This window comes from Spermophilus citellus, assembly GCF_964194105.1.
Source record: "Spermophilus citellus genome assembly, chromosome: 10".
In the NCBI taxonomy this organism is placed as follows: Eukaryota; Metazoa; Chordata; class Mammalia; order Rodentia; family Sciuridae; genus Spermophilus; species Spermophilus citellus.
In genome coordinates this window covers 66108200-66125395 of record NC_138197.1, presented here as the reverse complement: position 1 = coordinate 66125395, position 17196 = coordinate 66108200, and the positions used below count along the sequence as shown (strand labels likewise).

The 17196-nt window shown below is 35.2% G+C and overlaps 2 protein-coding genes across 6 annotated transcripts in view; one reads left to right on the top strand and one right to left on the bottom strand.

Annotated features, from left to right (window-relative positions):
* The window catches only part of SCAF11 (SR-related CTD associated factor 11), an 80694-nt gene extending 73202 nt beyond the window's left edge, over positions 1 to 7492 (top strand). For 3 of the 5 annotated variants that reach the window (XM_081311700.1, XM_081311699.1, XM_081311702.1), the window contains 5 exons: positions 773 to 3469; positions 4214 to 4557; positions 5750 to 5968; positions 6326 to 6445; positions 6704 to 7492. In XM_081311700.1, coding sequence (XP_081167826.1) covers positions 773 to 3469; positions 4214 to 4557; positions 5750 to 5968; positions 6326 to 6445; positions 6704 to 6850 — 3527 coding nt within the window. In that variant the 3' untranslated portion in view covers positions 6851 to 7492. The remainder of the gene's footprint in view (positions 1 to 772; positions 3470 to 4213; positions 4558 to 5749; positions 5969 to 6325; positions 6446 to 6703) is intronic. The other 2 variants (XM_081311701.1, XM_081311703.1) reach the window with 2 other exon arrangements.
* Positions 7493 to 17149: 9657 nt separating this feature from the next.
* The window catches only part of ARID2 (AT-rich interaction domain 2), a 179596-nt gene continuing 179549 nt past the window's right edge, over positions 17150 to 17196 (bottom strand). The window contains exon 21 of the mRNA XM_081311179.1: positions 17150 to 17196. This exon is cut by the window's right edge and continues 3262 nt beyond it. The gene's annotated coding sequence lies outside the window, so the exon portion shown is untranslated.

Here is a 17196-nt window from a genome sequence, read left to right as displayed (position 1 = left end):
ATATATACTTCAGAATATTCTACACAGTATACACATACATCTTTATCTGTCAATTAAAAAAAAAAAAAATCTGTCCCAAGCTGGGTGTGGTGGCACATGTCTGTAATCTCAGCTTTCTGGGAGACTCAGGGAAGAGAATTGCAAGTTCCAGGCCAGCCTGGGCATCTTGGACCTTTTCTCAAAATAAAATAAAAAGGTCTAGTAATGTGTCTCAGTAGAAGAATTCTTGACTCTCATGTGTGGTGAGACTAGTACTGGGGGAAAGAAAAAATGGTTCCAACTAGAAAATTTATTTTAGAGTTTTTAGAAATTACAACTTCAAGGCTTTGGGGAAGGGACAAGAAGTCTCCTTTCTGTTTAGGGCTTTAGTATTTAAACCATAGATCTTTAGAAGTAGCATATATAAATTATTTGTGAAGAAGCAGTTTGAGTCTTTGTCTACTTATTGCTAACTTGACAGTTTTTCTTTTTGCTTAGATAGTAACAGCTCATTAAACAAATAGTATCTGACTAAGCATATTTTACTTTTTTCCCCATGTTAAATTGCCCACATGGATTCAAGTACAGTTATAACTTATTTCAATAGCATTACTAAAAGCTGATGAAATCTTGCATTACTCGGATGTTAGTAACTATTCACTAATTTATAATTTGATTCACAAGTATTTTTTCACTGTATTGCCCACTCATACTAAAATTAACTTAAGCCAAACCTACTGTCAGTTTTTGCAACATTTTAAAAACATTTTTAATTGTTTCCCCATCTTATCAGGTACTTCTTTCAAGGGATGCACGTTGACACATACCCAGGAAGGAGAAGAAAAGAAGCAGACTTCTAGCACATCAAATACTAGAGGATCAAGACGAAAACCTGCAACAGCAACTCCTACAAGAAGATCTACACGTAATACAAGAGCTGAGACTGTCAGTCAGTCTCAGAGATCCCTAGTATCAAGTAATTCTGGGTGTGATGCCCCAGGTAATAGTAACCCTTCTGTAAGTGTTTCCTCTCCAGCTGAGTCAGAAAAGCAAAGACAAGCTCCAAAACGGAAGCCTGTAAGAAGAGGAAGAAAACCACCTATACTGAAAAAGAAACTCCGGAGTTCTATACCTCCCCCTGAAAAATCATCTTCTAGTGATTCAGTAGAGGAAGAAACAGTAGAATCTGACACACCACCTGTGTTAGAGAAAGAGCAGCAATCAGATGTAGAAAGTAGTGACATTTGTTCTTTGCAGACAGATGTAGAAAATCAGTCTGCTAATTGTTTGAAAAGCTACAGTGAACAAATAGAAGAAAGTGAGGAATGTAGCAAGAATCATGATGTAGAGGAAAAGGAACCTTCGTATTCTGAATCTACTCAAGATCTTCCTGTGCTAGTTGGAGAGGAGGAAGAAAATAAACTTGAGAGTTCAGGTATAGAAGGTAAAGTTTTGTGTTTGGAAAGTGAGCATTCTAAATATATTTTTGAAAAAGGAAGTGATCCTTTGGAAAATCAAGACCAGATATCTGAATCTTCAGAATCAGAGGTAAAGGTAGTTGTAGGTTCAGATCATTCTCCAAATGATTTTCTTAAATGTTCAAGATCTGAAATTGAAATACACCAATCTGTGTCTAGTCTCCATCTAGATGAGAAACTTGAGAATGCAGAGTCAGTGGTTAATAAAGGCATAGTAGAAAGTTCTGTAGTAGTAATTATTGATCATAATGATTCTTCAGTAAAAACAGAAGAGATTGTAGTGAACCCAAAGTTAGAATCTTCTGATGGTGAAATTATACAAACAGCAGACAGCAAATCTTTTGAGAGCACAGAGATTCAGTTACTCAGGCATGTTGAAACTGGTGATGCAGTAATAGCTGCAACATGTGATGTTTCACAAAATGAAAATTCAGGTAGTATTAAAGACTCTGAAAATAATTTATTAAAAAATGACGTTAACACCAAATCAGACAAATCTTTAGAAGAAAATACTGAATCTCTTGTTGAACATCCTACATCTCTAGAATTGCCCAACACACACATAGAACTGATACAGAAACATTTTGGTGAGGATGATAATGAAATGATACCCATGGAGTGTGATTCATTTTGCAGTGATCAAAATGAATCTGAAATTGAATCATCTGTAAATGCTGATACTAAACAATTAAATGAAACTTCTGTGGCACACTCTTCTGAAAATATGCCGTCTTCAGATCCTGTTAATGAAAAGGTTGAAACTGGATCTCAGCCATCTGAAAGCTCATTAGATATAACAGATAAAGCCAAAAAGCCTCGTACTCGGAGATCACGATTTCATTCTCCATCTACTACTTGGTCTCCTAACAAAGACTCTACACAAGAAAAAAAGCGGTCTCAGTCTCCATCTCCCAAAAGAGATACTGGAAAAGAAAGCAGGAAGTCTCGATCACCATCTCCTAAGAAAGAATCTGCTAGAGGACGGAAAAAATCTCGTTCTCAGTCCCCTAAAAAGGATATGACAAAAGAAAGGAGGCATTCTCAGTCTCGGTCTCCAAAAAGAGATAGTGCCAGGGAAGGCAGAAGATCTGAATCACTGTCCCCCAAAAGAGATATTTCTAGAGAGAACCAAAGATCACAGTCAAGAGTGAAAGATTCTTCCTCAAGAGAAAAATCAAGGTCCCGGAGCAGAGAAAGAGAAAATGATAGAGATGGACAGAGGAGAGATCGTGATAGAGAAAGAAGAACTAGACGGTGGTCCAGGTCCAGATCTCGTTCTAGGTCGCCATTACGGTCTAGAACAAAAAGTAAAAGTTCATCATTTGGTAGAAATGAAAGAGATAGCTACTCTCCCCGGTGGAAGGAAAGGTGGACAAATGATGGTTGGAGATGTCCACGAGGAAATGATCGGTACAGAAGGAATGACCCAGAGAAGCAGAATGAAAATACTAGAAAAGAAAAAAGTGATATCAGTTCAGATGCTGATGATCCAAATTCTGACAAACATAGAAATGACTGTCCCAGTTGGGTAACCGAAAAAATTAATTCTGGGCCTGATCCAAGGACCAGAAATTCAGAAAAATTGAAAGATTCCCACTGGGAAGAAAATAGAAGTGAAAATTCAGGGAATTCTTGGAATAAAAACTTTGGTTCAGGTTGGATGTCTAACCGTGGTAGAGGTAACCGTGGCAGAGGCACTTACAGAGGTAGTTTTGCCTACACAGATCAGAATGAAAATAGGTGGCAAAACCGAAAACCCCTCTCAGGGAATTCAAATAGTTCAGGGAATGATTCTTTCAAGTACATGGAACAGCCACCCTATAAGCGGAAAAATGAACAAGAGTTCTCATTTGATACACCAGCTGATAGATCAGGGTGGACATCTGCATCTAGTTGGGCTGTGAGAAAGACTCTGCCAGCAGATGTACAAAACTATTATTCACGACGAGGGAGAAATTCTTCAGGTCCACAGTCTGGATGGATGAGACAAGAAGAGGAAACAACTGAACAGGGTAATATATTGTTTACTTGTTGATAGTATTTTACTTGAAGAAAAAGGTTATAAATGTAATACTGGTATGAATTGAAATGATCTTTATTTATAGTGTTTATAATGTAAAGCTGAACCCTAGTTTATAAATCACTTTGCATTTCATATGTATATATGTATATATATACATGTAAACATACACATAATATATGTCAGTATTTATTTTTAAACCCCACACAGTCTCCAAATTTTGCTGTTTGCTAGTGTCTTAAATATTTATGTACTGTTTACTACATAGAAGTGTTTGGAAATTAACTTCTATTAATGTTTGTTTCAAATGTGCACATTTGAATTTTTATTGATCATTATTCTCATACAAATAAGTCATTCTTCTAATTTTTATCTTTCCTTGTGATGGACATGAAAGAAAAAAACAGTTCAAAATATTAAAAATTGATCTTACTTGTAATTTAGTAATCAATTTTTATGTAACGTTTTTTAACTAGTAAGCTTCTTGAATTACTGATTCTTTGTTGCTGTTGATGTATGTTATCATGTGAACTTATGTTTTTGACATTTTCTTTTAGTTAGAAAACCATTCTCCATTATTTTAGATATGACAGGATTAAATAATTAGATATTGGTTTTGGTGTACTTGAGTCTTTTGCTACTTAATTTTACTATAATCGTTGGTTCTTTGCTTCTCTGTTTGAAGAGATTTGTAACTTGTTTTTTTTTTTTCACAAGTTCTTTTTTCTTTTGATAGATTCTAACCTAAAAGACCAAACAAACCAAGAAGTTGATGGTTCTCAGCTACCTATAAATATGATGCAACCACAAATGAACGTAATGCAACAACAAATGAGTGCACACCAGCCTATGAATATCTTCCCATATCCAATGGGTGTTCATGCCCCTTTGATGAACATCCAACGCAATCCATTTAACATTCATCCCCAGCTACCCTTGCATCTCCACACAGGAGTGCCTCTCATGCAGGTAGCTGCTCCTACCAGTGTAACTCAGGGACTGCCACCACCACCACCCCCTCCCCCTCCATCTCAACAAGTCAGCTACATTGCTTCACAGCCAGATGGAAAGCAGTTGCAGGTATGTTCTTAGGAGCTCAAGTTTAATCAACATAAATATTATATATATCAACATTATAAATATTTTAACTCTTAGGGGCAAATATTTAAGGAAGGGCTTCTTGGCATCTAGAAACAATTGTTTATTTCTGGTGAACCTTCATAATCCCTTTTTTTTATTTTCCTTTTCAACACTTCTGCCACCAGTCCCTAAGTAGGAAAATTAATTGAACATGCAAGCTACATGTATGCCATTATTTATATCCAACAGGGTCTTTGTCAGATTAAGAAGACAAATAATGCCAGTTGTGGTGGTGTATGCTTGTAATTCCATTATTCAGGAGGCCTAGGCAGGAGGATTGCAAGTTTGGGGTATATCAGTGGTAGTGCTTGCCTAGCATGCACAAGGCCCTAGATTCAATTTCTAGTACTGCCAAGAGGTGGGAAATGAGACCAAATTATGAGTCAAACTAGAATAGAGTAAAAGGTGCTTTAATGTTTCCCTATTTTAATTGAATTTTTGGTACTGGGTGGTGGAAATTAGTGATTACTGTGATCAGGCTTGTATTATGATGCTTGGACAAATGCTAGATAAAGCTATTCATTACCAATTATCATCTATGTTTCATTTTCATGAATTCACCATGCTAAAAAGGAAGAAATACCTTTGAGAGAGAAAAATCCGAATAATTTTGGATTGTGTTGCTTATAGTTATATATCTACCTTAGAAATTCTAGAATCATGACAATAAGATTTTGTTGGAAGAGTAGGTAAATGAGATTTTAGAATTGTTTTCTTATTATCATTTTCTGTGAACTCACACTTCAGGCCATTTAACATCAGTGTCTCATTTTCTTCAGTCCTTAAGTAGGGGCATTTACTTTAATTAATATTTCTAATACACCTCTTTAAATGCTGTTTTTCTCCTTGCTTATTTATGTTGCTGTGAGAACATTGTAATATACATATGTAATTTAAAAGTCATCTTGACATATTTAAATAAGGCACCATTTAAAAATGTTATTCATTTTTCTTGAAACAGCTGTGTATATATAAATGATCTGAAATATGCATTTCTCATATTTTGAATCTTTGTGTTTAAGTACTAAGGTTGAATCATTTTTGTGTTTTTTAATGTTATTTCTAATACATGACTAATAGACTTCTTTCGACTATAAGTAATCCATTAACTGATGATAACTCTTTAAAACAGGGTATTCCTAGTGCTTCTCATGTAGGTAATAACATGAGTACACCAGTCTTGCCTGCTCCGACAGCAGCCCCAGGAAATATGGGAACAGTTCAGGGACCAAGTTCTGGTAATACTTCGTCATCAAGTCACAGCAAAGCCTCTAATGCTGCTGTAAAATTGGCAGAAAGCAAAGTAAGTGTTACAGTGGAAGCCAGCGCAGATAGCTCGAAGACAGACAAGGCAAGTTCAAAGTTGAGAGCAACCTACATAATTCTATATATGATAAAGATGAAAAAAATATCAGTTTTCTGTTGTACAGTGGTGAAGGGAAATTATTATTAGTAGTCTTAAATTCCATTATTATTTAAAGGGGTCTATCTAGATGTGTTGATGCTCAGTGAATTACTGGTAATATTACATAATTATTTTTATCAATATTTGACACATGTTATTTACTGTTTTGTATTTGTCATACTAATATTTTAAGAATTTTTTTGTAAAAATGTTGGTGTGCTGTGTTTTCAATTTTATATTTTTAAAGAAATTTTTGAAAGTATGTGATTGGTAGCTAATAATTATACATTTTCTTCTCATCAGAAATTGCAAATTCAAGAAAAAGCAGCACAAGAGGTAAAATTGGCTATTAAACCATTTTACCAAAATAAAGATATCACCAAGGAAGAATATAAAGAGATTGTACGGAAAGCAGTAGATAAAGTAAGTTATAGCTTTAGTGATGTTCTGGGCATACTGTTTTGAACCACCTCTATTTTAATAGAGGAATGTTTAAATTTAATTAATAAAAGCTAGCTCCTACTAATTCTTGTCTGCTTTTTTACCTTTTGAATAAGTTCATGTGAGAGATGCAACATGAAAATTATTATCTCTTTGGGGGTTATTTATTTTCACAAAACTTTCCATTTTGCTTTAATCCCTTTAAGCATGAAAAAAGTTTTCCCCCCCCTTTTCTCTTAGGTTTGTCATAGTAAGAGTGGAGAAGTAAATTCTACTAAAGTGGCAAATCTGGTAAAAGCCTATGTAGACAAATACAAATATTCACGGAAGGGGAGCCAAAAGAAAACTCTGGAGGAATCCGTGTCTACTGAAAAAAACATAGGCTGAAATGGGGAGCGCTATAAAGGACATTGTCAAGATATCTGCAAAGTGCAATTTCAACATGTACCATTAACTGAAAATCATACATAACTGTGACTGAAATTTGGTTTTGATAAAATTATTTTTTTTAATGTAGGATATAATGTTTTGTTCTAAATAAATATAGTTCTGCACTGCAACTTATATATCCAACCCCCCAAACCCAAATAAAGCAAATTCAAGGGAGAGGAAAGGGTTTAAAGAATGTGCATTTTTATTAGGATTGTGTTATACTGTGGATACTGGAAGATGTACAGTTTTTTGATTAGAATAATGGAGTGCATAATTTAGAAATTTCTAAGTGCATTGGTTTTGGAAGAGATATATATATATATAATACATTTATTCTGTCAGACTAAAAAATAAAATATGATCTTTATGACTTTCCCCCTTACTTAATAGAAAGTTAAATAATGTATTACCATGAAAAATATTTCTAATATTAAACAGAACATACCAATTGCAGGTTTCCTAATGTGTATTTTTAAAGCACATATCTGAATAAATTGCTTAGATAGAAACAAATTATCACATACGTAAAATTTAGTGTTCAGAACTTTGAGACACTTTTATCTGTTGTATCACCAAATAAAGGTTATGCTGCTTGTTTTTCTTTTGTGCCTTTTTTCTTCTCCAGTTGAGATAAAGCAGTTTGATTTGTTAGGTACAACTTTGGCAGTTCCAAGTCTTTGTTGAATTTAGAAGACCAATTTGAAAAAAGTGTTGATTTTATAGAAATTATGTTTCTTCATAATATCTTCTACCCATCAGAGATGATAAATTATTTGTGCCAACTGGAGAATTGCTGTTAAGTGGTTAACCCCCCCCCCCCCCCTTCTTTGGGACAAAGGTAGAATCATAAAATTCACTTGCTAGCTTCAGGTTGTGCTCATTTGTCTAATCACTGATAAAATTCTTTTCACATTTAAGAAATCCTCAAATGCTTTATAGTGAATGAAGTGTTGATTTATTAGGTGATCCCATGTTGCAAAATTGTAAACATTGAAACCTGTGTTTGAAGAGGAAGAGGCAATGAAGCAATGGAGTTTTGATTAGCCTTTCAGGGACTAGTAATTTTGTAACTCTTTTTTTAAAGTACTAGATTATGTTAATTTTTTTAAAAGGTAAGTTTAAAATGTTTATAATGCCATTATTTTAATTGGCATCTTCAAAGAAAAAATGGCTTCTTTCTGTGATAAACTGTCTTTCATTCCAGTAACAATTTTCAGTAGATACCAAATATTTGGGAAATAGGTTTGTGGACCCAAGGTAAATGTATGCCTCTAGTGAGACCTTTTACTAGCTAAACTAGTGAGAGCAATACTCTGTAGAACTGTGTTTTTCTAAAGTAAAGATGATCTGTTTCTCAGTTTTTTGTGCATAATACTTTCCTGGTGCTAGCTTTGATAGGCAAAATATTTTGAAATGTTGGCCCTCATAGTGATTGTGCTAGTTAGTAATACGTTTTGTTAGGTTATGATTGTAATCCTAAAAATATTTCCAAGCAGTTTTCGATCTTCATTCTACATTTCTGGGCATTTGTAATATAGTATTTTAATTACATATATATTTTTAATTCAAGTTTGTGTTTAGATTATGATGGGGAAAGAAGTTTAGAAGTATTTCTTCTAATAAAATATTAAGACAGTTTCAAATATCAATGCACACCTCCTCAGTTTCAGTTTAGAACTTTGTCAAACAATGGTGTGATCTTGCAACTGAGTTCACACTGAAAATTTTGTGGCAAATTGTTGTGCCTGAGCTGGTTAAGTCATGCAATGCATGCTTTCCCTGCATTTTATCTCAGTGACATTTGGGGATTGGGTTACATTTTTATAATTTGCTTTATACCATTGGACTTTTGCAGACAAGTAAAATGAAGTTTTGAAGAAAGATTTAGGTGATGTGGGGAAAAGCTAAAGCCTCATACCTTTGGTGGAATTCTCATGAGGTATTTCCACCATTCTTGAAAATAACTCGTGTGTGTTCCAAATCTGGTTGGGGCACTAATTGACTGCATTTAAAATAAGGAAGAATGTTACTGGATGAGAATTTAAACTTAAAATTTTGAAATGTTTTAAGATTGAATTAGAAAATGTGTGCTGTGTGTTAAAAGATACACATTTCTTGAACATTTCCCATTATTTTTTTTCAGAAATTCACATTAATTTTGCATGTGCATAGGCTTAATAAAAGACAGTTTATGGGGTTATAGATTCCTTTTTTTGTTTGTGTTTTAAAAATCAAGATTATTGTTGTCTTGACTTTTGGGACCTTGGTCCCTGTTACTTAGAGTCAGAGTGACTGATGTTTTAGGCTATAGAGATCTCGCCTAGAATTTTGAGACTAATAGTGGTTATTCATTATTTTAACATTCCAAAAGTTTTGTGATTTTGTTGTTGTTCTGGTATTACCACATTTTCTCCATTACCTTCCTTTAAATAGCCACACTGTGTACTGCTTGAATGTTCCATCTAAAAGATGTTGCTTCAGAAGCACAGTGTTTGCCCCAGGGTCTGAAACATTGTAGTACGAGGTTGGAGTGCTGTCTGCCGAAACAATACTCTTTAACAAATATGTAGTGTGTAATATTTTCTAATAAATTCTTTTGATAAACAAAGTAGTGTCTTTACCATTTTATTAAGTTTCCTGGGAAATGATTACTTTATTATAGTCCTTTTCCAACCATGTATTGAAGAATTTCTTGTGTTTATATCATAATCACTAGCATCATGGCTACATCAGTGTGCACGCTCCTAAAGCATTAGAGTTAGCTGTGAACATCCATTTTAATAGAATTTTTTTCTAATTGCGTAGTTATTGTAGGAAATTAGAAAGCTATTAGTAAATTTGTAAAAGAGACTGAAAAACAAAAGGAGAAAAATCACCTTAGCCAAAGGTAGCAATTTTTAATGTTGATAATTTTGCATCTGTTTTGTGACCTATCCTTTTCAGTTAATGATATATTGAGAATTTGGATAAGAATTACTCTATAAGGTGACTTTTAATGGTGATATAGTTTTCTATTAAACACACACACACACACACACACACACACACACACACACTTTTTCCCTCTCTACTGGGAGTTGAACCCAGGGGTTCTCTACCACCGATCTATATTCTAAGCACTTTGAGACAAGAGTCTCATCAAGATGCCCAGACTGGCTTCAAATTGTGATCCTTCTGCTTCAACTTCCCCAGTAGCTGGGATTGCAGGTGGGCACTATGGCACCACACCTGGCCTATATAGATATACTTTTTTTTGTTGTTGTTATTGGGAATTGAACCAGGGTATTTAACTAGTGAGCCACATCCCCCAACCTTTTTACAATATTTTATTTAGAGACAGGGTCTGCCTGTATTGCTTAGTACTTCGCTAAGTTACTGAGGTTGGCTTTGAACTCATGATCCTCCTTCAGCCACCCCAGCTGCTTGAATTATAGGCATGTACCACTGCGCCTGGCTAGATGTTCTCTTAAGACAATCCTCTACTGTTGGGTATTTGTTTTTACAAATATGAATAAATCAGTAAAGTACTTTTTTTTTTTTACTAATACAAAGATATTTATAGATAAATTTTGTACCCATTTCAGATTCTTATCTTGGAATTGTTATCCTAGAATTACAAAGTGTTGGTCAGTCATTTTCCCATAAAAAATTAAAAATAATTATGTACACATTTGTTGTATAATTCTTACTCTTCAGTGCATTTACAAAAATGTTTTTAAGGTTGTAGGAAAAGAGGTTTTAAGGATCTTTCCCCCAGCATATGAATTATATTCTAAATTGTTCTCCATCTCCAGTCTCTCACGAAGTAAAAGCCAGCCTTGGTAACTTAGTGAGGTACTAAGCAACTTAGGGAGACCCTGTCTCTAAAATAAAATATTGTAAAAAGGGCGGGGGATGTGGCTCACGGTTAAGTACTCCTGGTTTCAATCCCTGATACCCCCCTCAAAAACAAAAAAAATTATCTGTATAGGCCAGGCATGGTGCCATGGTACCCACATGCAATCCCAGCTACTGAGTATGTTGAGGCAGAATGATCACAGTTTGAAGTCGGTCTAGGCATCTTAATGAGACTCTTGTCTCAAAGTGCTTAGGATACAGATCAGTGGTAGAGAACCCTTGGGTTCAATCCCCAGTAGAGGGGGAAAAATTATGTGTGTGTTTAATAGAAAACTATACCACCATTAAAAGCCAGAGTAATTCTTGTCCAAATTCTCAATATATCATATTGATGGTATATTCAACTATCAGTACATACAAATGTGCCCCTTCTGTCTAGTGATTGTCATGCTCCTATGTTAATGTGACATTTATATGTAGGTTTTGGCTGTTAAAAACAAAGCTTATGTTATGTGACTTATTTAACCTGTTTTGTATACTAGTAGGTTACGTTGAATTGCAGATATACACATTTTAAACTGCTGTCTAAAGGGAATATATTGCTTTATAGTCCTACCATGGGTTCAATACTTCATGTACCTGGGCTTGTATTCTATCTTTAATTCCACCTCTGATTTTGGTGCTGAACATATTAAGATTAGTTTTTGTTCAGAATGTCTTAGCGAACATTCAGTTCATCAAACATTGCCCACCTACTATGTGGCAGTTCTTTGATATTCATATGTATTGTCAAGTTTGATCTTAACCATAATGTTCTAAGGAAAAGTATAATTAATAATCCATTTATGGAATTTTCAGTATGTGCCAGTCACTGTGAAACATTTCATTTTGTATACCTCTGTAAATAAAGCCATTTCTAGTTATTATCTTTGAGAAGATTTGATATGCATAAAGGGTTAACATTTATCTAGTTACAAGGCTAAGATTCAGAGCCAAGATTTAAATCTAGGATTGGTAGATATCAAAGTCCATGCCTGTCCATGGGTATGCTACATTGAGTTCACATGTACACTAATGTAGTAACACATGGGAGTTAACCACTGATAAGTAGGGAATAAAGTAGAAGATGTGATTCACTTTGCATGGGGGAGGGAGGTTTATTGGGTCTAACTATGCCCCTTTTTCTGCACTTCCCAACCTTTATTTTCTGTTATACTGGAGATCAAATCTAGGGCTTCCTTGTCAGTGCTAGGTAAGTGCTCTGACATTGAGTCATGCCCCCAGTACCATTTTTTGGACTTATTTTTTTAAAACTTTTTTTAGTTGTTCATGGACATTTATTAATATTCAGTGCCAAGAATGCCTCAACACATGCTAAACAAGTGCTCTACCCCTGAGCCACAACTCTAGCCCCCATTTTTTTTACTATAAATAGCACCCCTACTATTTACTGTCTTGGAGGTATTAAACCTTTAATATTGAAGTCATCTTAAATGAATTCTTTGTCTTTTTCACCTGTTACCATTCTCTTGTGTTCCTTTGTACCAAAATCTAACTCCTTTAAGTTCCCTGTCTTGTTTACATTTTCATCTTTCAGTGGTCTTAATTATTAGATACCAAAGAGTAATCATCCAGTAGCACAATTTAGGTTATGTTATTCTACATAAAAAACATTTATTCAATAGAGGATGTATGCTACACACTAGAGAATAAGCAAAATCACCTACATTCATGGAGCTATATGCTATTGTGGAAAGAAAAAAAAACAGATATAACTGATACGAGTACAGAGGGGAGGGCTATGAGGTGTTCAAAGTGTCCAATGTAATAGGACATAAGTGTGATCTGGGAGAACTCCTGAAGGAGATGACACTCCAGCTAAGAACTAAAAAGTAATTAGTCAAAGAGAAAAAATGAGATGGTAGAGGAAAAAGGAGGTGCAAAATTCCCAGCCAGAAGTAGCACAGCAACTTTAAGCTTACAATGGCAGGAATGAAGATTTGTAGTTTTAGGCAACATTATGCAAAGAAAAGCTAAGCAATAGGTATTTGACATGATCAGATTTTCATTTTGAAATGATTGCTCACAAGTTGGATGTTGTGGCATGTGTCTATAATCCCAGCTTATTTGGAGGAAGTTTGAGAGGCCAGCCTGAGCGATTTAGTGAGAGCCTATCTCAGAGAAAAAAAAAAAAAAAAAAAAGAAAGAAAATAACTAGGGATGTAGCTCAGTGATAAGGTACTCCAGAGTTCAATCCCCAGTATGCTGCCTCCACCAAAAAGGGTCATTCAACCTCCCAGAGTTTTACATTTTATCCAGTTGACTACAGTGTCATGATCAATCACTACTGATGGACATACAAATTCTTATTTTTCTGAAAGGCAGTTTAAAAATAAAGAGTCTTAGAAGGATCATATACTCTTTCCATGATTTAAAACATGATCCACATTTTTATTCCTTTCTAATATTAGTGGAGGGTTGTAGAAAGGTTAAGATAAGCTGGTACGTTCATATGGAAATATTTTGCAGTAAGGTATTTGCAGGAGAAAAATGAGAGGATGATGCTCCTGGAACATAAATGGGGGGGGGGGGAGGCACAAACAATATACAATATTTTTTTAAAGAAAATTAACCATAAAATATAGATTATCACTAGAGGATTTTATTTGGGTAATAGAGGCTATTCCCTCCTAGGCTGTTCTTTGGCTTCCAAATTTCCTAGAAGTTAGCAAAAGTATAATTTTAAAAATTTCCAAATTGCAGGCTTAGTTGTTGGGGTTCTGAAGGTAGGAGAAAAGGGCTGTAACTCTGCTGTGGGTTGGGGAGCTGGCATGCTTCTTACATTTAGCTCCCCAGGGAGGAGCTTGGCCTCTTCTGACAGCTGATACATGCACCCACTGGCTTTGTAAGTGGGAGAAACCAGTTATAAGGAAGTAGCCTTCCCAAACCATAACTAGCTTGAGAATACTCTGTACTGTGAGGACCAGAGAAGAAAAATCCATGGTCTGGTAGTAAGTAGGGGAGTCTTAGCTTTAAAGCTCACAGAGAACCTGGGACTCAGCTCCAAGTGTTTTCTCTGAGCCAGTTGCTTATGAAAGGGCACTACTTACCTACATTGTAGGGTTGCTGTGAGGATTGTGATGTTGCATGTGTCTTGAAATGTCCTCTATATTAACCTCCTACCTACCCAGTAAGGACTGCTTGTCTCAATATCTCCTCTTGAACATGATGAAAATGCAACTTACTTGCCCAGTGGTTTGCACTCTAGTTACATATTTAGGGTCATTTAGAGAGCTTTTAAAAAGGCAGCATACAGGCACCCTCCAGTTCTATCTAGGAATGGGATACTTTAAAACCTCCCTGGGTAGTCTAATATGCCACCATGGAGCAAATCACTAATTTTTTAAGATTCCGTGCAGAACACAGCTGTTATGTTAGAATAACATATCAATTAATCAGATCACAACTTCTCTTAAAATTATTTGGATTATGTCCCTGCTCTCAGAAGTAGCAAGAGCACCTGATAGCTTGCATATACACTCCTTTTTAACCTTGTTTTCTACTAGTTTTTCTGGCTTTAGATGCCTGCCATTAAGCACTGACTAGATGGCAAACAACAAATCTGTAGAGAGGCAAGATGTCAAATATTTCCAGGGTGCTCAGTTGTTGATGGTACAAATTCTTGTAGGAACCTAGATTTTCACATAAGTAGGATGTGTATGTTTAATTCAAGTTTATTTACACACTTGCCTAACAGAGTTATAGCTTCTAAAATTATCACTGTAGCATTGTTTTTTCCCTAAATCATACCTGGAAATTTTTTCTTACTCTTTAGTAGCCAGTAGCATGTTGTCTTTTGCTCTAGCAAGTGTGTCGCTACTTAGAACCAGAGGCTAACACTGAGTGCTGTGTGCCAGGCATTTTATTTTTAAAACCTCCCTTCATTTCCCTAAGAACCCTGAAAGAGAGATCCTGATATTAACCTCATTATTGAACTGAAAAAGGAAGCTACTTCTACAAGATCACTCCATTGTGATAGAATCAGATCTCACAACTGGGCCTGAGTCCAAAGCTTGTGCTCTCTGCCCTCTCAGGATACTCAGCTGATCACCTGCTCTTCCTGGTTATAATTCCTTAGGTTTATGAAGTAGTCAGGTCCAAACACTTAATTCTTTCTCCCTCAACTCACTTAGTATCTTGAGCACTGGAAATGATATACCTATTTCTGTCTCCATTGTCCCTCTCCATAACTGAGTCAAGTAATAATTACTCAGGTGGCTGTCTTATTCATAGTCTGTTCTTCCAGTTAATCTCCAGACATATTTACTAAATGAATAGTTAATTCAAGTAAAGTTAAGTCATGAATCCCTGTATGCCATGTTGTTAAACTAGAGCAGAACTCCTTCAAGCAAAATCTTAACTGCAGCAGTTAACGAATGGGTCTGCTCAGCTGAAGGTGAGGACTGCATACCTTCCCTGTTTAATTTGACCTCTTTTGAGGTACCTCTGGATGATACCAAGATCCATTTTGGACTGTATTTGTATCAATGACTTAGATCCTACTTTGTGGCAATATCTTTAATAATAAGATAAAATTGCACTGCTAAGTGAATGCCCAACAGAAACAAATATGCCCAATTGCAGCAAGAGAGAAGCACAATGTCCACAGCATGATTTGTAATAATTCCAAAATGTTAACAACCTAAATGGCATTAAATGTTGGAATACTACTCAGCAATGAAAATAAAGGGAATTGGCTACTTCCAAGAGTATAGGCCTCACATCCAAGCAGAGTGAAGACATGACATACAATCCAGTACTTTATTTCAAAGCTCAAAATTTGACAATTTAAACTAATGATAGCATTTAGAGATGTTTTCTTAGGAAGTAAAAAAGAAAGGAAGTGACTGAGGGGTAGTGGTTAAAATTGGGATGGGACATAAGAGGCAGAAAGGGGGGAGGTGTCATTTAATTTCTTCACCTGAGCAATCGCTACAATAGGGGTTTGCTATAAAATAGTCTCTATTTTATGCCATTATGTGTGTTGCATTTCACAGTTTAAAATTTCAAAAAATATCTGGGTTAGAGATTAACCCAAAGTCATTTATTGTTTTAGATTTGTGATTGTCATATCTACCATTCTTCATCCCTTCTCAGTTCAGTCCCAGTGAGCGAAAGAAAAGCAGTCTGAAATTTTTGGGGAAAAAAGTCCCCATTGAAAGAATATGCATCGCATAAAATGTGCTTCTGTTTGGAACGGGAAGTAAAGTCAAGCAACAAATATGTGAGTGTCTGTTTGCATGAAAGTGGTTATTTTGTGTACACTTAAAATAGTGCTTTCTGTATTCAGTTGTACCACTTTCAGATCCCTTCCTTTTCTCAGTGTTATTCTTTAAAGAAACCATACTGATTTTTCACCCAAATGAGAAAGGTTTTTGTTTTTAATTCAAAATCGCCTGTACCAGGCAACTAATTGCCCTATAGTGAATTTGTTGGATGGGTCAACCTGAAAACTAGTGTTTTCTTTCACAGTATAGCTGTAAATAGGGCATCGTCTCTGATAATTCAAATCACTAAGTCCTCTCTAAAATACTAAATGATTTTTCCCAGTTTTGAGAAGCACTAATGTACAAATATAGGGATTCTGAAATCCCTTAGCCAAACATGTTGGTTAAGCCTATTAAATCAACTTATCTCACTGTGTGTGATTCCCTGAAATTGTCGAGTTGTGGGGACAATTTTTTGTGTTAATTTATAGCTTTATAGTTAATTAACCCCAGCAGTAGTCAATCTATAACCTTCCTTCTGAACAAGACCTCTCCAAACTCAAACTCTCAAGTCTCTCAGTAAATAAGACATTTCTTCTCCACTAAATCCTTTCTACTTTCTTCATCAAGCACATGAGTCTTAGACAGTTAAAACTCACAGAACACTTTTCTTATGGTACTTGTTTTACCTTTTAGCTTTAGTAATATTTGTGAATTTGTCCTAACTTCAAAGCAGAAACTTGAACAGTGGTCATCTAGTAGTAAAATTATGATTGTGTAACCTGGTCACAAAAGATACTTTTTAGAAGGCAGATTATCTTTTGAATAAATACATCCAATATGATTTTATTGCAGACTGAAGTCCACAGGATCCAGGACTAGACTTTAATGATCACCCTTTTCTCTATTAAATATGCTCTTCTTATCAAAAGGCAGTAAAAAGAAATGAGGCTGCACAAATGCAGCAGAAATTTATAGATATCAATGCAGTAGAGAAAGTTGAAAAACTGGATGTAGTGCTGTGCTGTCTTTGTTTTGCTGCCTTGGAAAGAGGCCAGTATGCCTGTAGAAATTCTAGGTACCTCAGTGACTGTTTTATTGGACAAGATTTAAGTAGTATGAGAGTGATGTTAAAATTTCCCTAGGATACACACTGATTTTTTAAAGTTTTTTTTTAACTTGTTTATAATTTATTAT